Here is a 23130-nt window from a genome sequence, read left to right as displayed (position 1 = left end):
TTCCACTTATCCCGCTTTCCGATAGAGATTTGCAACGTGTTCTGTGTTTTGTTCGTCAGAGGCCATTTGCAACGCCTCTGTGAGCAGAAGAGTCCCTGATGTTCCAACGCATTGTTCTGACAGCCACCTGGAAGCCCTCCCACGCAAGCCAGGGCGAGGGGGGAGGGCACGAAAAATTACGGATTATGAGTCACTCTTATCAAGGCGGATCTTCTTTTGTTAAGTAGGTTCTGAGTACTGCATCAGTCAGTGGAAAAAAGCGCAAGTTGGAGAATTTTTCAAGTAAGAAACTGTTCGCTCAGGATTCACATTATGCTCCATGCAGGACTGCCACACTCACTCACTATGACTGGTCGATAACATATCAGTGTGGTTCAAGAGTGAGCATGTCCAACTCAGTTGATAATTAGGGACCAAGGCGAGCTTTACATGACCTCTCCAAGCCCTACCACGCTCATATCGGGGGTGTAGCTTGCGGATTCATAGACACCAAAAAATACACTGTAAAATTAAAAATACACAAAATAAACAGTGAACATGAACGTGTTATTAATTTTCTTTAGTCAGTTTCACACTTACTGACTTGAAGTTTTTGTATTTTACTGTATTGCGACGATGATTGCAGGGTCGTTCTGGCTCAGTCAGAGAAGCTCAGGCAACTTGACATGCGGGACCAACCGATATGCAGAGATAACGTACTTGCTGGGTATTGCTTTAAATAGGAAAATTCATTTCTTCGCTTTACGTCGTCATTCATTTATAGAGCACTGAAGAAACTAGAGCTTATGTTAATTATTACATTTTAACTTTCCGAATTTTCCTCGGGATATTTTTACAGGCTTTTCCCGATTCAATATGAGTTCTGTTAACTTTCGTCTTTGGTTTACACGTGTTATGTGTTGTACGCTATTGTATACTGAAACAAGGCAGTTGACTTATAAGTTTAAAGAGGTTACCCGTGGCCTCGGAGTGTGTACGCACTGGTGGTCGACCTCACAAAGCAGGCATTGCTAGCCTGTTGTTTTACGCTCAGATGTTCAGTTGTTCTTTCTCAGATTACGGGAAAATTAGTTTCGATGATAGCTTCGCATTCACGTGGAAGTAAATAGTCTCGGTGATAACTCTGCATTGCAAACAACTGGTGTCTGTAATATATCTGCCACGATATGTCTAGAAGATGATATAGTTCAAGAATGTAATATTCTATTGTTAGGTGTATAAATCACAAAGTAGAACTGTGAGGTGGTTTGGGGATATACCTGTGGGTAGGTAACGTTTGATCAGTATGGACCTGCAAATAAAACCTGCCATTCATTATAACTTCACATTCAAAAGAAAGTCTCAGTGACAACTTCACGTTATACCTCGGAAACGCTAATACAGTTTTACTTTTTCGAATGTGATTTTCGACGTTTTAAAATTCTGAAAAACTTCCATTCTTAGAACATCTTGACGAATTACATTAATATCTTGCTTTAGATTTAGACTTGCTATCGACGTGGAAAGTATATCGTGATTGTAGCAATAACTGATCGATGCTATATCGGAATATCACACTCCCGATATCGAGCACCTCCATGTCGCACGTGAAAATGCTGCTAATCGACTTGTATCTGTCATCGGCTCAAGGTAACATGCTGTAAACACACTACATAGTGATGCAATTGCGAATTAGGTTCAAATTTCATTAATGCTCATCACCGAAGGAAGCTGTAAAAGTAACTTTCGCATTACATAACTCGGAGGAATGTTTTCCATTACGCTCCGATGTGCATGTTTCCTGTGATTTTTTCGCCTTAAGTTTCGCGGTCTGGCTTAGAAAGAAATTTACGTTAATCGGCCTGTATTTATGTATGTATGTATGTATATAAACATACACATATATTTTAAATATGCATATTCTAGAATTACTACATTAGTTATTCGGTCCCACTCTCTATTCAGATATACTTTTGTTTTTAATCTATTCTCTGCAATCGATATGTAAAGTAAATCTTTTTCGGTCGACGGCGAGTGGCACGGATGGGTTGCTGCAGCCTTCACGCCTCGTATTAAAATATTTTTTTATTGCCTTTATGGTATGAGGAAATTATAATTACCGGAGTGAGGAATTTCCCACGCGTACCTTTGTCACGTTCGGCGCGAAACATATTTACTTTAAAGCAGGGTGGATTCATTTAAATCAGGTTGATTTAAATCACTCTAAATTAATAATATATAGAATAATGCACATAAGGATTTTGTAGATAATTTGGTGAAAGTACATTACTCTCGTAATCATTTAATGGTGATTATTAGGTTCTAAGATAGGAAATAAAATATATCTACTGATGGTGTGAAGCTCATGCGAAAGGAAATGTAAACAGAAGATTTCTCTTGATTTAAAATTCAATAATTTTATGTGCAAAAATAGCAAACATTTTGTGTAGAAAATATACAGAATACTAACCATGTTAAACCATAAATAGTGTCAATATCATTAAACTGTAAATAATCATGGCAGCTGATTAAACTATCATTTAAAAAGTCTCTAAAATTCAGGTACAAGGACTATAAAAATATTTAAGTTAATATTTTAAGTTACAATTATAGAGTACATCCAGAATGTTTTAGTTTCACTGGAAAAAAAGTTACTGAAATTATTATTAGTTTCATTAACAAACTCAACAAACATTTCCATAATAGTTACAGTATCAGAAACAGAAATATGTATGTTTACGTATATTTTTTATTTGCTTTAATCAAACTGTTCAAATATTTTACAGAGCCATTTACTAGAAAAAAATCCTTTCTATAAAAGCATGTTTTTTTAAAAAAGAAAATAAATCGATTTAAATAAAAAAAAGTCAACAAAATCATGATTTTAATCCACCCTGCTTTAAAGTGGGCATGCTTTAACTTGTAAGTGGCTATAAATGGATAGCTAAATATAATTATGCTATTGACTTAAATTAATCGTTGATTTTAGCCTTCAAATCCACACACACACACACACACACTGCGAAAAATATATCAAATCATGGTACGACATGCTATGTAAAGGCCAGTACTAGTGTATAGAATGTATTAAAATAGAAATTTACAACCTTTCCCCCTTATTTTAAATTCTAAATTTAAATGTTTTATATATAGGGTGATCCACAAAACAGTTGACACTAGCAGTTATTCATCTCTTCATTGACTGGTATCTATTGGAGCCACTTGACGAGCAGTAGCTAGCTATTTGAGTTTATGTTGTTAGTGAGTGGTAACCTCAACTGTATTTAAGTGCTTTTATCAGTAATATTCTATCGTGGTCATTTTTGCTAAGAATTATTGTAAAGTATTAAAAAGCATTGTTTTATATTAATTATCAATATTTGACCAATTATAGATGTTGCTTTTATATACACCTAATATGTACAGTCACCGGCAATAAAAGTGGAACGCCTAGATCCTGAAATACTCGCTTGCCTGCAAGGCGTTAAGTGTGTTGCCTAACTCTACGGCAATAAGTGGATTTTTAATAACAATTTCTCAATGGCAACTTCTACCACCGCCGTAGAATTATGCAACACACATAACGCCTTGCAGGAGAGCAAGTATTTCAGAATCTATGTATCCCATTCTTATTGCCGTTGGTTGTATATTTATAGTCCTTTATAATTAAATATAAATATTTTCAAAAAGCAACGTCCAAAATGTTTCGTACAATGCTGCCTGCCAGTTTGTTAATACACCTGATGACAATTTTGAAATAAAATTCCTTTTTTCTTTCACTTAGCAGGTGGCTACAGTCAGTTGGGCGAGCCGATGCAACAGCTGGGGGAGTTGGGGCCTGGTGGTTCGGGGGCGCCGGCGGCGGGGGGCGCAGGGAACGAGGAACCGGCGGCCTACGTGCCACAGCCCTACGAACAGGACCAGGAGTACCACGGGAACCCGCACCCATCCCCCTACCTCGAGAGCTCCCCCGAGTTTTACTCGTCAACGTTGATCGACACCAAGTACCAGACAGACTACGTCAAGAACTACAGCAGAGGTAAGAATATGCATTTTGTGTGTGTGTGAATAATATGTTTATATACGATGTAAATTACAATGGCAGTGCGAGCAGTAGAACAGTGAATACTCAGGAAAGATACTTATGTGAGGGAATGAAAACATAGTCCCACCCCCCATTTTTTGAAAATTGGGACTGCATCTATAGTTTAAAGCAAAACGTCACTGAGAAAAGTTAAGCTTAACGCCTACAGACGCGTTTCCGGCGTTTCATTGGGCGATAACCTTTAAGACAACCTGCAGACTTCTGGCACGGAAATTACCGCTTCGGTTCCGCGTGTTTTCCTGTAGTGGACGTTACACAATTTGATTTCAATAGAAGTTCTGTTGCCGTGTTTCTCCTCGTCTCGTGGGCGTTAAGCTTTAGTAGTCTTGATGTTCTCTACACGCTCTGAAAGATTATCGGTGTTCTACGGCGACACCCTGTATTATAACAGTTGGGCTGAAAAGTTCGTAGGCTAACATAGTAAAAAATATTTTTTTGACAAAATTCGATTTTATTATTCAATATAGTTGCCTTCGAGGGCGATACAACGATTATAGCGGTCATACAATTTTTCGATGCCATTTTTATAGTACGATTTCTCTTTAGCCTCAATATAGGCCTCAGTTTCGGCGATTACCTCTTCATCAGTGCTAAATTTCTTTCCAGCGAGCATTCTTTTAAGGTCTGCAAACAGGAAAAAGTCACTGGGGGCCAGATCTGGAGAATATGGTGGATGGGGAAGCAATTCGTAGTCTAATTCATATAATTTTGCCATCGTTTTCATTGATTTGTGACACGGTGCATTGTCGATTGTGAGCACGCGCGGCACCCATTTTGCACACAGCTTTCGCATGTTCAAATATTCATGCACAATATGTCCAACACGTTCCTTTGATATTTTTAAAGTCTCAGCTATCTCGATCAACTTCACTTTACGATCATTTAAAATTATTTTGTGGACTTTTTTGATGTTTTCGTCGGTAACAGCCTCTTTGGGGCGTCCTGCGTGCATCGTCTTCGATGCTCATTTCGCCTCGTTTAAATTTAGCAAACCACTTCTCAACGGTTGATTTTCCTGGTGCAGAGTCCGAATAATGTTTATCAAGCAAAGCCTTTGCTTCAACAGTATTTTTTTTTTTTGCCAAAAAGCAATGCTTTATTAACACACGAAATTCTTTTTTATCCATTTTTTCACAATAACAAAAGCTGCTTCACTCACAATGCTATATCTCACGAACTAATTATCCGGCAGCTGTGAAATTTATACACGTATCTTTTGAAGGTTAGTACTAAGTAAAAATCACATGAATTTAATTCTAGTAACGACATCTATGAGTCAGCCTACGAACTTTTCAGCCCAACTGTTATGTAGAGCATTCCCTGACATTCGCTACGAGACTCGGCGGCAAGCGGCCCTGCATCAGCGCTTGTCTTTCCCGGTGAATGGGTCCACGACAGTCGCTTATATTAAACCTCGTAAAAAAGTTTAGAGTAACAGGGCCAGTTCTGAATAAAAGTGGAAAGAGAAATGGGGAAATAAAGTATACAAAGACATCCGCACACCATCCGTGAGTTAAAAAAGATTTTGGTACCAAAAATCGGGAGAATTACACGTGTAAATGCCAATTTCCTTCGGAGATGCCAGGAATGTGTTGCAGCAGAGGACATCATTTTCAACACCTTCTGTAGTCAAGGTTAGTACACAATATGAAAACTAATTTTAATAGCAAACTCTAGCGACTGTCGCTGACCCGTTCACCGGGAAAGACAAGCGCTGAAGCCGGGCAGCTTACCGCCGAGTCTCGTAGTGAATGTCAGGAAATGCTCTGTATAAAATCCCTGACTCACCCGGAAATCGTCTGCCCAGCCTCTCAACTCTCCCCTTTTTTATTATTATTTTTTATTATTATTGCACCTGCTGCACGACACTGCAAATCAAAAAATTATAAACATTTGAGTACCTGAAAACAGCAGAGCAAGAATTGGTTTCTGAACCCAACAATTCCCAGCCCACCACAGGCTGCTCGGATCAGACAAAGAAGAAAAAAAATATTCCTCCCGCACCACCCTCTCCAGGACAAAGGGCTGTGGCGAAACACCTGGCTACAATATCCCACTTGACCGTAACCTTTTGCATTCAAGAGCAATGAATATTTTACGGGAACATGGGAAACCTCTCAGTCTCCGAAGGAAATTTCAACAGGCGGAACAACAGAAACCTGTTTACTTCCCAACAATCGCATTTCCAGCCCCAATTACATCCAGAAACTTGGATGTACAAGTGCGGTGAGGAGGGGGGAGGGGGCTAGTGTTCATTAAAAGTGTTGAAGTACTCTAATGTGGTTCCAATCTTTTATGGCTCAACGGTTTCAGTTGATCTTAACCCCGGCGCGCACGAAAGGCTATCCGACGGTGCGATTTTCTGGTTGACCCTGCGACGAATCTGCTTTACACGGACCTTTATGGAGCGATACAAAACTGCGGAAGATGCGGCGACGCTTTCCAGACGTCTGACGCTGCTGCTCCCCTGTATAAGTTTTATTGCTCTGGCGGATAGCTTTACATTATGTGCAAAGTAGCGATGCACACGCGTGAATTTTTTCCGTCGGATCCCACAGATTAGAATGGTTTTACAATGATACTGAACTTATTTATACGAAATAAATTATATCAGCATGGCTAAACATTATAAAAGCGTCGTGTCCTCAGTTGTTGATATTATCCGGATATTCGAATTGTCCTGATTATCCGATATCCGGTGCACGGCAGCACCCTGTTCGAGAAGCCCACAAATTATTTCAAGTTTGCTATTTTTGTCGTCTTGAAAGGCAGAAAGTGAAATTAGCTCAAGAATGAGGCAGAGAAGCCTTCAGAAACCCACCAAGCGATAATGTTTTCGAGGTAACGAAACTCCTTTCGTTTTCGTTTCGATTGTCATTGGGGTGATGACCACCTTCGTTATTAGTTGGTTACCAAGGATACCCCTTGGATGAATTCTTAGGGTGAGTGTGGGTCGCCACAGCAACGTGGCAAGGGATGGTCTCTTTCTTCCTTTTCCCTTCTCGGCAGGGTGGAGTATTGTTTGTTAGTTGTTTTCTTTCCCTGGCGATACTTCTTCAAGTTTTTATGTTAAGAAAAAGAAATCCACTGTGGTGAGAGATAGTGGTGTATCAATCCCCCCACAGGTAACTTGTTGTTCTGGTATTAAAGCGAAAATTTTCACCTCTTGAAAATCATCAAATTTGCGGTTACTGTAAATTCACACACACACAGGTTCATATAACGAACATGAATATGCAAGATCATCCGCAGGGTTTTCTCAGGGAGGGTCAATGGAGGCATTATTTTTTTCTAAAATTGTGCAGACCCCCCCCCCTTTTTTTTTTAGCTTGATTTTGAAAATCTGGTGTTTCTCTACCGACGCTCATAAAATCCCCTGTAATGCAACGAAATTACGTTTAATTTTCGCATGACCTTCAACTTGGTTCTTACCTTGCAAACCGTAATTGACTACTTGCTGATATCCGCCTATTACCTCAAAATATAAACTATGATAATACAGGAAAATAAATCATCTTATTTTTAATAAGCATTGACTGGAGTCCGGCCTAGAATTATGGGGGTGGCTTGGGGAAGTTGCAGTGCAGCCCTGGCCTCACAAGGGGGAAATGTTTGGAAAACAAAATATTTCAAATGTAAAAATATAAGTGTATAAAATGTACTAACCAAGTTGAACTTGAAACTCGTAACTGAAATTACACATAAAGAGCTTCACGATATGCTTAGCTCATTTATAAATCCCGACCTGCCTGAAGTGAGTATATACAGACTTCAACAATTATATTTAGAATTAGTTTTACTTGAGTCAGGAGTTCGTTTGTGAATATGTAACTTCATTATGGCCGTTACTGTAAGAAATGTTTCCTGGTTGCGTGGAAGAATTTTGAAAAGTCAAAGCTGTTGATTGTTATGTATTGAACATTATTACATCGTCACTTCTAATTTTATAACAATATATTTCTTCGTGAAAACTAAGATTTTATTGAGGATTTGAAATGAATGTGCAACCTGAATTGCTGGTTTAAAAGTTTTCAGTGGTTGGCACTGTCACAGAGTTAATGTATTCGAGTGAAGAAACTTGACGTCTCGAATGCTTCTCAATAATTCTAACAACAATAGCCAACACGATCCCACAGAATTCAATGCACTTCAAACAATGAAAATATGGTTGAGCATTCAAAAGGTAAATGGAAATTGGCTTTAGGGATTTCCCTATTCGACGTGAATCCCAGATTGCACAACAGCGTTTGTTTTTCAAAGTACACTCCTATTCCCCATGCACTTCTGGTGAAATATTCCGGTACATGCTGCGATGACAACAGTGATTCTTCAACTCTTTTTTTATTTTTTTATGGTAAATACTAGGAATTTGGAGCTTTATGTACAACATGGAGTTGTTTTCTTTCTGCTACACAACTGAAGGATAGTGCAACAGCATAGGTGTGCATGTGCAGGAATGTTACAGGAATATGGTCTCAGTCACACCCGATCTTAGGTTAAAAAATATATATGTATATATAACTTTTCAATGGCGCCCTTTCGCTTTCGAGCATGTCCAACGAAGAAACATTTTCTTTTTTTGGGAATTGTTTGATTTTTAGCCAGCTCGGTGGAAGAACTTCACATTAATCAGTTTGAAGAAACCTCATCTATTTTTCTAAAATTTTGAAGGTCAGAGGCTAGTAACGTAAATTTAACATCAAAATTAGCATATCGACCCAAGTTAGAAGGGGTTCCCGACGCAACACACGTCACCCAATTAAAACTGCGCTTGGCAGCTCTTGGCCCTCAAAGGGCGCCTCAGAGTTTAGTTTAGTGCTCAAGTTAGAAGAAAGTACATCTGATAGGATTACCTGAAGGTCATTTACTCTACGATTCAGTACATTTTCGGTTTTTTTAAATATTGCAATGGTTGTCGGAAGTTTTGTGTTATTGGTTGTTTTATTGCGCAATTAAAGCATTCTTTTTACTAAACCAATGGGAGGGAGTTTCGGTCATGATTGAATTGCCTGGTCGTAATTTGAAGGGACTTAAGACTGATCGGGAGATCTTCCTAACGCCAGTGCTTGATCTAAGGAAACGTTTGCTGTAGGCTTGAAAAGATGTACAAAACACGACATAAACCTGTTACATTTGAATCCAAGTCCGGCGTCGCACATTAGCTTTTGTTTGGGGGGTGATTTAAGATGTGCGAGGGGTCCGCAAGCTGCTGTCTGCGCAGGTGGAGACGAAGTAATTAATTCGGACACACTTCGCTGAGGACGGTCGTGACTCACGGCACAGTTAGCATCATCCAGACGTCACTTATGCACGAACTTTGCCGCGTCTTAAGGAACAAAGCAAACAAAGGATTCGCAATGCTTCGGCCTTTGGATTCTGCCGAACTCAAGATGACTGCAGTCTAGTAGACTGTGGATTGACCCTTTTGTTTTTTACATTTTTCATTGCGAAGACTAGTTATTGTAATACCCGCGACAGCAAGTTCCCTAGCGCTTTACCGGCAGCGTTGCCTTGTAACCAGGAGTTCTATTCCCGCCAGGGCAGATGCTCGCGACAGGGATCTCACTTTTAAACTGTAAATAAAGTCCGATTATTCTGAAGCAAACTTTGTTCGAAAAATATTTACGAGTTTTCCTGCATGGCGAAGTTAAGGCTATGAATGCCTTCTCTTCCACGCACCCATTAATTACGATATTCTTCACTAACAATGAGGAAAAAGCAATCCAGTTGACATCCGCAGACACACACACGCACACAAAGCACATACATAAGTGTTTACGTTAAAAAAGAGTCCAAACATCATACTTAACTATAATGCACTAATATTTCTGAAAGTATGTATTGTTTGGGCAATTGGTAGCCTAGGGGAACCACCTTCTCTTGTCCCCTCAACGCCTGAAAGAAACACTAAATCTTCCATAAATTCAGCGAATGGGTCTAGTCGACTTCCGCCGCGTAATAGTTAGGTTATCGAACTATAACTACATACAGATCCTGGGAAAGGCATTAATGTGTGTTTATCTCGATCTGTTTAATCAGTTTATCCCCATCGTATCGTCGTATTGTAGACATGTGGAAAACTGACGTAAAATACCCAAAATAGAAAATAGACTTGGTAGCTGCTCGAATAAATAACACTCCCTGTCCTCTCCCCCTTCCCTTCCAAAAATACTGAAAAATGGCCAGTAACTCCAAAATGGTCGAAGTGTGAAAATAAAAACAATGTTGTTTTTTCTAACTGAAGGATAACGATCTACAAAAAAAAAGGTCACTTTTCAAACTTCCGAACCATGTTCATGAGTATTATATTGTGTTTCCTCGGTAGGCCTTCGTTGTTGTTTATGTGCATTTTGATGTCGGTGCATGCACGTGAACAAGTTGGTGATTCCCCGGCAGAATCACTTGTTGCATCGCTTGGAGATCGATGAGAAACCTGATGTTGAGCCCAAAAGCCCAGTCGCGAGCCAGCGGAACGTGATAGTGCCTCACAGTGACCCCAGATGTCACGTGTTGCGTCTTTGTTTCGAGCTAACTAAATAGCCAGCTTACGTGCTTGCGTGGGAGAAGACAATTGCGGCGTCAGGTTGGGATTGGTTGTTCCACCAAACAGCTGTATCATATCTTTTAGAGGCGGGCCACTGCTTCATTTGGCAAATTTTAATTGTTCCTACGTGCTGTGCTACCTGGTTAGGCTTTTGCGCAATGCACACAAAAGAAAAAGCGCTTCGAAGGCGATGTGTTAGGAAATGCGTCTTTTTATTCTTGGTTCCAGTCGGACATCGGGGCTAAGACGTCACGCTATACATATATATATTTATAAAGAGCAGTTTCAGGGGTGGCGCCAGAAATTTTTCACCGGGTGGGCAGAAGCTGTATATTGATAGATTAGGGTGGGCAGGTATAAATGTAAGGCCGTATATAGCCTATGTATGACACATATGTATCCCCTCCTATCTTACACTCCCGATTTCCCTACACTTCTTCTCTCTTTACTTTTCATCTTTTCTTTTTTACTCTTTAATCCTTTCTTATATCTTTCTCAGCTTGTTGCCTCTTTCTCCCTTTCACTTACTCTCGTTCCATTTTTCAAACGTTTCTCTTAACTGGTACATACACACACACACACACACGTGTGTTGGTGTCTTTTCTAATCTATTCTCGCATCTTGTTCCACTTCTTTGTCTCCGATGGACACAATTATTTCAAGGAAGTGTTTGTGTGTGCTGCCATACGTTCTAATCACATTCTTTCATTCATGTCAATGTAGTGAATTAAATGTGAATCGATTGCATCACATTTTGTCTTTCAAGTGCAAGAAATACAAGGCACATACTCAATTTTATACCGGGTGGTCCAAAAGTCCCGGAACGGTCATATATCGTGAGAAATACACATCGAATCGGAAAACGAAAAAATACGTGTTTAATAAATGAAAGAAAGCTATTCAATGATGTCACACTTGATTCCCCAACCCCGCCCCCTGGGGGTGGGGCGGGGGTGCAACTGTGAAATTTTAAATGGAAACCCCCATTTTGTATTGTAGAATCGGAAAGAGGACTTCATTCCGAGTCCAACGAGCTATCAACCATCCTCCTAGCTCAATTAGGAACAATTTTAAATTTTCGAAAAAAAAAAAAGAAAAAAAAAGTGAAAATTAAAACCCCCAAAAAATTCAAAGGGATGCTCTGCCCCTAATTGAGCTAGAGTGAAAGCGATTGCAGATTCGGAATCTGCACGTCAAGACCTTTCAGTAGACCCCCTTCCATATACTCTATTTTAATTTAAAATCGCCATATTTCCAATGGCATAACTTTGTCACCTTATAATGAAGAGGTTCTACTGCCTTCTCCCCTGGTGGAAGCACAATGCACACTGGTTCGGACTCCACTTTAAACTGTAGGTTTAGTCCCAATTAACCTATCTGAGCATAAAACTAGATTTAAAAACAAACAAACAAAATTTTCTAATGTATACTTTGTGACACCTTTTCTCTCTACTTCATCTTCATCTACAGATTCTGTTGACCTTTTCGGCTGAACATCTGATGCTTCTAAAGTTTAAACCATTCTCATCCTGATTGATTAGTTCTCTGATGCCCTCAAAACAAAGCTTTCCTACCAACACCTTTCTTCTTTTAATTCTACGTAAGTTAATCGCAAGAAAAATCGCATGGATATGTAACTGATCTATTATCAATTCAATAATTCTGTAACTTTTCCAAACCTGCATAATTGTTACATCAAAATTTATACACCTCGGTATTGTAGTGATTATTGTGATTACTTCTTATTAGTATTTATTAGTAGAACCATACCCTGCATAATTTTGCACCTCCTAAGCCTACTAGCTGCTTCTAATCATAGAAGTATTCAATTGATGACAGTTTATTTTGTTTCAAGTTCTCTAGTAATCCTTTTTGTTTTATAATGACAAAGTTAAGAATCAGAATACACTTATTTATTGAAACATTCACACATCCTCAAGTATGTGTACTTAGTGAATTTGATTGGGTGGGCAGTCAGGTGGGCACAGGATTTTTTGGGTGGGTGCTTGCCCACCCGTGCCCACCCCTGTCGCCGTCCCTGAGCAGTTTGTATCAAAATGCAGGAGTTAATCTGTCCCTTCAAATGTTTTTTTAATACTTAGTAAAATTCATTAATTTTCGAATTCAATTGATTTGGTGTATTTTATTTTGCTTCTCTTCCACTTTTGGCTAATCGCGAGGATGAGTGATGATGTAACATGATGGGAGCAAATTAATCTGGCAAGAGCCATCTTGACATCTGAAACTGACAACGAATTTTCACCGACTATAATAGGCAACATAAAAATTATTTTCCCCTTCCTTGAATTCATAATATTTTTTTATTGGCTAAAATTAAAGATAGTATTCCCCATCTGGTTGTAGAAAAGGGACCGAGGGAGGAGAGGTCAATGGGCCACCCTTGTGATTATGTACAGTTGCCATAAACATTATGAAATGTATATTATTAACATGAAAAATATATTATTCTGTTACCAGTGGTGTCCTCCATTTTGAAATAATGAGAAGCGAAAATAAAAATTTGAAATAAATTATAAGCATGTGCCTGCATATTTGAGAGTTCTACTTTCAGCATAACTCTCACCACATGCCAATATTTTTCACACAGACAAAGTTTTGTGGCATGTAAGTTTTCTTCCCCAAGCCTCATCCTGTGGCTTCCTCTGGAGGCTGGATAAAGTTACAATAGACAGATGAGTTTTCCGTTAAGTTCTGTTGTAAATTTTTAAATGCTAAAATTAGTTTGTACATATTTTCAGTCCCCTACTCAAGTTTATGTTTGAAAAGTTGATCGTTTATGCATGTTATGCAATGATTTCTTTCAGGTCGGTATACTCACCACGAGCCTTACAGTGATGCCTACGGCAGCAGTCCCCATTACGACTCGTCTCCTTATCAGACAGTTCCGAACAGTGTGCATGCTCCAGACCACTGGTCATCCTCAGAGCTCAGCACAGCAGGGATGGGTGGTGGACACCCTGCTTTCCTGCATGCTGCGAGGGAAGCACTCACCCATCCAGGCCATCCACCCACTCCGAATGGTGATACAAAACCAGTGATCCCACCTTCCATGTTGGGAACCTACTCAGGTATGTTGCGTTTTTTTCTGCGTGTTAAGGTGTGATTTATCTCGATAAATTGCACAACATTAGTCATATTCTGCAATCGAGGTAACTCAAAGATTTGACTGACACTGAAGTATCAGTGTACAACCACTCCGTCAGTACAAGTACTGGTAAGAGAGGGAAGAGTGCAGAGGGGAAGTTTCATACAAGCCCAATTGCAAAATAAGTAGAGAAAATATTTATAATGCAATTTTAGAGCTTTAGATAGGTAGTTATGTGGAAATTCAAAACGCCATTTGTTCTGACACACTTAAAACTATCAGATTACTGAAATCTTACTGTTAGCAAACTACTACACGAAAAAAATAATTTAAATACTTCAATGATGATCAAAAAATAGTTTGTATGTAGATCATTTCTTTATATAAAATGGCATGATGATAAATGTAAGATTGTTTCAGTGTTATAATAAAAAAGAAAGAGAAATATTTTAAATAAAACCAATTTTATAAATTAAATATAAAGAGTGCCTCATCACAGATACACTAGACTTGAAAAGATACAAAATTTTCATAGTTTTTGGTTTTAAGAGATTGCATGGTAACATCAGCACTTCCTCCTTATTGTAATATGAAATAACAAGTAATATATAAATGAACTGTTTATTATTCATCATGCTCTTATGAATATTTACAAAATTTACAGGAACTGTAATCATTAGCGATTTTTTTTATTATTATTATTATTTAGCTCAGATCCTGCATCCACTTATATGGCTAGGAAGAAATAACAGCTGTGTTGTAAACAATTTAAAAAGTAATGAGGCACCATTTTGGCTGTCATGGGATGACATGTGAATGGGCTGAGATGTTATTTAGGATTTGAACCTATGGTGACAAAACATTGTAACAAAACTTTGCATTGGGAGTCTGTGAAATAAAATTTGCAATACTAAGTAATTTTCGAAACCTACCTGCTTCCCCTTTGTTTCCCCTTTTCACATTGCCAAATAGTAAGATATCGCACTTTTAGTGCAAGCAGGCCTGTTTTCCCTGTGATAGTTAATGTGTCTTTCATTGTATTCTCTCTTAAAATTTTATTATTTCCTATTTATGTTAAATTCATTCATGTTATATATTTGATTTTAATGTTATAAATATATATATTGTAAATTTTAATTTCTAGAGTTATGTGGTAGAGCAGCCTAAGGCTGAACCTTGCTCTGAAGTAAATAAAAATACTTCTCTATTCTATTCTATAATCTCAGTGTCGAAAACAATTGAGGAACAAATTGAGAAAAGAAATAGTAGCAGCGTTTTGTCTAGGATGGGACTTGATAACCTGACCACACTTCACTTGACAAAAAAAGTTATTTGACAGAAATGCCCTTTAAATGCCCCTTGCACCATGAATTTAATTTAGTTTCATCAGCATTGAACATATAATTAGTATCTCAGTACATGGTAAACCATTTTTGATACTCATGATATTTGAATTGACCATTCTCTTATATTCACAAATTATTATTTTAAAAAAGGAATGTTAATTCTATATGTGTGGTGGTATGATATTTATATACAGACAAAGCATGTAAGGCAGTGTGGTGATAATGTATGTCTTTCTGCAGGTCTTAACAAAAGTGGACAAAGTTGCGGTATGGTTTCAATTTAGTTGTTTCTTTGTGTTTAAATTCAGTATGATAGGATGGGTTCCAATTGCATTACAGACATTTTTCAAATTACAAATAAACAAATACTTCAGTTTTTACTGTGATATTCTGGTTTTAAGGCCCAAGTTTAAGGCTGGCTGGTTGGTTGGTTGCCACTTCTCCACCATTAGCTCTTTAGCCTCCCAGCTTCTTCATTTTCTTAACTTGTGGTTTGATATTCTAAAAGGTCCATTAGAATGCATCAAATCAAGCAGCTGACTACAAAATTGAAAACATGCATGAAATATGGTGGGACACAACGCATAGGACACAGGCACCCAGTTAATGGAACAATAGAAACCAAGAAATCAGAATACCTTTCTTAGACCAAAATACTTTTGGGGGGAAAAACACAAAATGCTTGTAATTTGGTAAAAATATTGTAGTAGGGAAGAGATGTGCACAATCAGGAACAAAAAGATAATAACTATGCTCGATTTTTTAACACCTACAGATAACACTGTCCTCTTTCTATCATTACATCAAACAGCTGATAAAATATCATAACTATATATATCCTGTTTGCATGTAGGTTATTTTGGATTTTTTCCATTGGGAGGTCTACAAGGGTAAGTGTTTTACCACTGGTTAAGAATTGTTCTAGTTTACGGCTGTTTAAATGTTTGTAACAACCATAAACTACAGCAGTCCTACAGTGCAAGCAATATATAAATACAAGAAAAAATAGTTAAATCATACAGCATCGCAAAGTAATATAAATGTGTCCTTGATTTTCATTGCATGTACAGTCATGTGCATCTCAATTTCTGGTTTCGTGCCGACCTCCATGGCAGAGTGGTTGGCACAGCACGCTACGACACCAGGAGTCCCAGGTTCGAATTCCAGCCTGGGCATGGGTGTTCTTTGCGAGTGTCCCTTCATCATTTTCATAATATCATCACTCATCCTCACCTTCACGATTAGCCAAATGTGGTTCTGCGAAGTAAAATAAACCAAATCAATCAATCAATTTCTGGTTTCGTAGGTGCAGAAAAGCTTGTGATATATACTTGTGTACAGGTGGCACAGAACTTCACAACACTTGGCTAATGCCAGCTTTAAAGACCAGGGATACATATAGAGGTTGAACATAAACCTTTGATACATGGATAAATAGGAAAAAAATAAGATTTAGTAATCATCATGTAGCATGAGTTACACTATGTATATCTATGCATAAACTATGCTAGTTTTAAGGAGTTTAGAACTTCATGCTGACCAATCGTAGGTGGTGGACCTTGTTTTACAGGCTCAGGACCAATCCAATTGTGGCAGTTTCTGCTGGAACTCCTCACAGACAAGTCTTGCCAGGGCTTCATCTCGTGGACAGGCGACGGGTGGGAGTTCAAACTCACAGACCCTGATGAGGTGGCACGGCGGTGGGGGATTCGGAAGAACAAGCCTAAAATGAACTACGAAAAGTTGAGCCGTGGGCTTCGATACTACTATGACAAAAATATAATCCACAAGACTGCTGGCAAGAGATATGTTTATCGCTTCGTGTGTGATCTTCAGAGCCTTTTGGGGTAAGTTAAGTTGCTACTTGGTGCTCTGCTTGATAATTCTTTTTCTGTTTTATTCCAACTTTTGGTTGGATAGTGTGTGTCTTCAGCTTATCTTCTCTTTTTATGTTTAAGTTTTAACCAAGTTGTTACAAGCAATCATAGTATACCATATGCACTCCTTTCTCCCTGGTCCCACCCAGCCTCAAGTTTCCAAAGCCAGTTTCTAATCTTGAACAGTATCTCATAATCCATCCACCTCAGTGTTCGTATGCTTTTCGTTTTTCTTTTATGTTAATATTCTGATAGTTCTGAATGAATTATTACCAATATACTTCCTGTTTTTTATATTACTTCACTTCATTTAACAAATTTGTTGTAATTTGACAAACCTGTGTAATCTGAATTGGTCAGTTTCCACAAAGGTTTATGTAAAGAATTTAAATTAAGTTTAAAAATCTTTCTAGTTCTTCATTCATTGTAGAATACTTGTACCCACCAAATTCATTTCACAGTGATTACGTTTAGAGTACAACACAACCGATAGGACAATACATATTGTTTAGCAATTATGTTAATGTTAAAAGCTTAGTTGTATAAACTACAAAATAACTTTGTATACTTATGGATAGTTGCAACATAAATGAGATTTAATGTTGAGATGTTCAACTTTTCTATCTAATGACTGTAGATCTTCATCTTCTAGGTACACTCCAGAGGAACTACATGCAATGGTGGACCTAAAACCAGACAAGAAAGAGGATGATTGAATGAGCTGAACCTAGCTGGAATCATCCAGTGAACTAAGTCATATTTTTCCCTTTAATTCAACTAAATTAGTCCCGATCGTTCGGAAGAAACCGGAAGCAGATATGCTATAAATATTTTCAATAATGTGTACATATACAGTAATAGTGATTTTTGATTTGTAAGAAGTACTACCCAAACAAAAATGAGGCATTATCTCGTTTTAAGAGATAAGCCTTCTCGTATCTACAGAGTGGAGGAAATGTGGTGGTGTATATATGTATGTAGTGGATACATATACACTGTGTATTGCCTGGGAGACAGATATTTTGTTGGTTTACTCTAAGATGGTGGGATGTGATAATAAGGACTGTGGATGCATGTTGTGCAGAGAGGAGTGCAAGAAACCCAGGTGGACATTCTTTTCATTGACCTCAAACGGTGGTGCTCTCTGTTTTTAAACTTCGAGAGTTTGTTACTTTCTCCTAGCATATTTTTGCTGTTGTGTTTGGGAGCGGATGTTGTCTTAGATGTTTCTTTGTAGAGATCTCGTGTATTTTTCCACAACTTTATAAAAAACAAGACCAGCAGCCACATTTTTTTTTCTAAAGCTATATGTGCAGGTAATTTAAAGTGATATCACTGGATTATAAAATAGAGCTACAATATTTATATGCAAGTGCCTTGTAAATATTTGAGGAAAAAGTTTCATCTGAGAAACTGTGGAATACCTAACAGTCTTTTTTGATGTTTTATAAGCATGCAGTATAATTTCTGCTGTAGAGTTAATCTGTAAGTTATCTGTAATGAATGTACATTGGAGTGTAATGGCATTATTGTTGTATAACTGCCCTTGCATTTTCCCCCATTTTCCACTATTGATGACAGTACACACTCTCTATTTTGGTAAAACACATTTCTCTAAATGTTGTAAAACATTTTTCTAAGTCAGATGTTTTGAAAAACAGCTAATTGTCTATATTACCTAATGGAATATTTGTACATGTATAACGGCTACCCAAAAGATATGTATACATTATTTTGGAGGAAGTTTTTCTAAATTTTACAGTTGTTTTAATGAAAGCAACTCTTTGTGAATATCACTAAAGCTGAGCATAAATTCATCATCATGGGGTATTTATATATTACGTACACTTCATTACATTTTTATTGAAGCATGACATCATTCTCTTTGTCACCCACAATCATATACAGGGACATACTTTCATATTTGTCTTTGGAAACCCCATTTCGTAATTTGATCTTATGCTCAAAAAGAACACAAGAGTGCCTATGTGTTTAGCAGAGAAGAGATGAAATTGAGAACTCTTCCGAAGTCCCTCCACAACAGACAATCAGCTCTTTCTTTTTTTTTTTATTTAGTCTAATTTAAATATAGATAAGATGCACAAAATATTTTCTTGCACAATTTTAAAGGAATGGTCACGATTCCAGGGATTTGATGGTCAGTGATAGCTAAAAAGTACTGTTAATTAAAAGAAGAGAAATGTAATAGACTGTGTTAGAATGATGAGTAGGTGAAGATGATTGCTCGATGAGATGTTATGAATTGTGTAAATTTTCAAGTGATATCTCTAGGACCACTTTTTTTCTGTGTAAATACAGTTAAGACATGTTATTTAGATATCTATGGTGATTTGTGTTAAAGATCTGAAAGAAAATACTATTCTGGTTAAAATACTGAGTCATTTAAAAAGAAAACAAATATAAAATATTTACAATTGCCCCACAGTGGCTTGTTGTGAAGATTTTTTTTAATGTGTTCGATGTAAAATGCTTTACCAAAATGTTGTGTGCTAAAATTTAAAAGGTTTGTACCAACTTTATATTGTCGAGAATGCTGACAGTGAACAGTGGTTGTTTATTGTATGGAGCGTATGAGAAATAAAGCATGCATTGTTGAGTATACCTTTCAAGCACACTCAAAAGAACTAAGTCAGTATTTAGTAAGTGTTTTTTTTTAAAGGAAAAACTTGTAATAAAAAATAAGAACATTTAATTTCAGGTAGTATTTTGTGAGTGGAAGTTTGGCAACATCTTCCACGTCTTATATTGACACCAAAGGCAAGCTGAGATGTTGAAGAGTGATTTGTTAAATGATTATGAATAGTGTTTTAAAGTTGTACTATTTTGGGAGGTAAAAAAAATGTAATATGACACTGATCATGGCATGAAATAGGGGAGAAAGAGATGTTTAAATTGAACTCTGTACTTACAGAATTGAGAACCAAATAAAGCTAAATTCTACAGCTCAATATATATATATATGTATATATTTTTATTTATTAGACCTGACGCAAACGTTCTTTTACCTTTTACTACATTTTGACTTCATGCTGGACTAGCCACAGCAACAACCCTAATTCCAAATTCTGAGAAACTAGGTCTGTTTAGATTTCCTCCTCCATCATTCAGAATATTTTATGTGAATTGCAATCTATATTCATATTTTTCTTATTTTAAAACTTTTTTCTGCCATTTTTGGCTAATCACAATGATGAGTATGATATGATGATTACATAAAATTGATGAGAGTACACTTACAAAGGAGCACTCATGTTCAGGCCAGAACTCTCAATGGAACTCTCTATAGTGAGATTGCAAGTCGATTGCTCAGTGCACTTAGCCTGCAAGGCAGGTGTGCAAGTTATTGCTGAGAGAGCCTGTGCCCAAAAGTTACAAATTATAAGTAGGGGCATGCAATTTGAAAAAACACATTGTAGTGTTAATTTTTCATGTTTTTGCAAGGTGTGAGATGCATTTTGTGACCATGTTTTGTCACGAAATAATGCGAAATGAACTGCAAAAAGCGAAATTAACTCTTAAACACGAAATTTAGGGTTTATTCACAGACGCAGCACCTTCTGAGGTCTGAATTATCCTGAGAGTTATGCAATTCCCGGAAAATTGATTATTAATTAATATTGGAGAAACAAAAATTGACTCCTTTACACAGAAATAGACTTAATACTCGGATAACTACATAAATGAGTTATTAGAAGTGAAATGTTAATTCTGTGGAATAAGTGTAGTTTTTAAATCAAATTTAGGATTATATTCACAATTTTAAAACCAAAATGTATTTTTATATACCATTTTTCATCCAATTTTTCACCGCTATAACACTGATATTTTATTTTATTTACCGCTTTTGAACCCGAAATTGACTCAGTTTTTATACCGAAATTTTGCTTTTTTATTTACCAAAAATATGTGCCTCTAATTATAAGAATAAATTATAATTATAAGATCAATTTTGTGTAAACTAACAAATATAAGTGATAAGTCAATTTATTCATAAATCGATTTTTTTTTTTTTTTTTGCTCAGGTTGAGATAACAAACCTTATATACAATTGCATAACTCATTTTAAAAGTAGTATAAGTTGAAGAGCTCTGGGGTAAAACATGGTAAGTGACATTTTGATCATTATTGAATTGGAAAGTAAAAAGAGCCATCCTTAAATTTTTGTCTATAGTTGTCATGTCATGCAATTTGCATTGAACACTTCTGAAATAGGTAAATGCAATATGAAAACAATTTATCTACACTATAGGTTCAAATAACATTTCTGCTTAATAAATGTGATAATGACCAAATTGTCACCACGTTTTACCCCCGAGCCCTTCAATTTTGTCTTGCATTCTATTTCATTATTTTTGCTACCTGTTTATTGGATTATTAATATTATGTAGGGCTGAGCCGATACCAGGGGTATCGGTAAGTATCAGTTCAATTTTTTTCGCTGATACTATCAGATACCAAAGGTTGATTGATTGATTTGCTTTATTTTACTTTGCTTTTTGTGCCACTTTTGGCTAATTTACAAAGATGGGAATGAGTGATAATATGATGAAACTGATGAATGTACACTCACAAATATCCATGCCCAGGCCAAGATTCTAATCCAGGACCCCTGGCATCGTAGCACGTGCTAATCACTTCGCCATGGCGACCGCCGATGATACCAAAGATTTTGAGTGGCTAGAGCGGCAAAGAGAAACGACTCATTTGTCAAGATTTGTCCTTTTCAAAAGTTCGTTCACCCTTCCTTGTGACAAGTTGGGGTCCTGCACAAGAATTCCATGTACATTTCCGAAAATTATGCATCCTCCTGGGAAGCAGATGACAAGATGAGAGGCAGGGCTAAAGTGAAAGCTCTGCACCCAAAAGTCATATTGAAGGCATGTAACTGCCTGGTGGTCAATGCTATGTGGAAATAATATAAACCATTCATTGCCAATTATTGCTCGCAAACTCGTGGGTTAAGAACGTGACATTTTCAAAACCAACATCATTATAATGCTAGGCTCATTCCAGAGTTCCTGGGAAAGGGATGAATGTCGCTTTGGGAGGGAGGGTTGTCGATTTTCTTCATGTGCTCTTACTCTTCTGTGATAGTGCTGCCCGATGCCGACAATGCATTGACTTGTTTTTATTGCAAATGACAGAGAATAATGGACAGCAGGACATGCACAGAGCTGCCAAATGAGCATTAAATATATCTGTATTTGTGTATATTTTTACGTAATTTTCCTCCCTCCCCCAGGTTAATCCAAACGATAAGAATGTTGATTACATTTGTATTTATTTTGCATTCCTTGTGCAAGCTGTATGCTATACGTATTACGTACATTTTGTTTTACACACTATAACTTTCTCTGGCAGGGACACTTATAATAATACACCAATTTTTTCGGTGTATCTGCAATACTTTAACAATGCTTGCAACATTTCAAAAACTACTACTTCTTTTTTTCCATCCTCTGGGGGTAGAAAGAAGTTCACATCAAAGGTCACAGGACATTTTAAGTGATATAATGATATATGAGAATAATTTAGGATTATTTGATATCTAGAATGTGATGTGATGAGTTTTTTAACTATGTGACTAGCCTTTGTTATTTTACTGGAATTAAACAAGTATCGGTATTGGCATCAGTATCGGTTGGAATCTGTTAAGGTATCGATATTGGCAAATGGTGGTATCTGCTCAGCCCTAATATTATGAGATTTGTTGTAAAGAGTTTTTCATTGTTTCAAGTTTCATTGATACACAATGGTTTTCAAGTTAGTCACCCGTGTAGGTAAACAACATGGTATGAAGCCTGTTGAGATTTTTAGATGGGAAATAATATCGATTGTGGAGAAATTGGTAAGTACAATGTAAAAATTTATTTTACATCACAGTTTATCTAGGTGTGGAAGAAAATGTGTTTTTTTGCTTTTGAAGTATTCTGTTGCAGTGTGTTACTTAATGTAACTGCACAAAGTACACAACAGAAGAAAGGTTTAAAAATAATACGTTGCACTAACAATATTCTGATTAGTGAAAACCTTAAGTTAAAAGGGAGTGTTTTCATTCTCCACAAGAAATATGTGGAGATCATAACACATTTGTTGGTGGTGTTATTTTTTAATGTCCTTTATTCAGCTTGATGATCAATATAAAAAGCTGC

The 23130-nt window shown here is 37.1% G+C and overlaps 1 protein-coding gene across 4 annotated transcripts in view; it reads left to right on the top strand.

Annotated features, from left to right (window-relative positions):
• Nucleotides 1-19930, top strand: part of LOC145985206 (transforming protein p54/c-ets-1-like) — a 266876-nt gene extending 246946 nt beyond the window's left edge. For 2 of the 4 annotated variants that reach the window (XM_083118944.1, XM_083118948.1), the window contains 4 exons: nt 3764-4018; nt 13454-13717; nt 16630-16927; nt 17595-19930. In XM_083118944.1, the coding sequence (XP_082975070.1) occupies nt 3764-4018; nt 13454-13717; nt 16630-16927; nt 17595-17673 (896 nt within the window). In that variant the 3' untranslated portion in view covers nt 17674-19930. The remainder of the gene's footprint in view (nt 1-3763; nt 4019-13453; nt 13718-16629; nt 16928-17594) is intronic. The other 2 variants (XM_083118945.1, XM_083118947.1) reach the window with 2 other exon arrangements.
• The last annotated feature ends 3200 nt before the right edge of the window (nt 19931-23130 follow it).

Source organism: Lepisma saccharinum, chromosome 3 (assembly GCF_977018435.1).
Source record: "Lepisma saccharinum chromosome 3, izLepSacc3.1, whole genome shotgun sequence".
Lineage (NCBI taxonomy): Eukaryota > Metazoa > Arthropoda > Insecta > Zygentoma > Lepismatidae > Lepisma > Lepisma saccharinum.
This window is presented reverse-complemented; position numbering and strand designations above follow the sequence as displayed.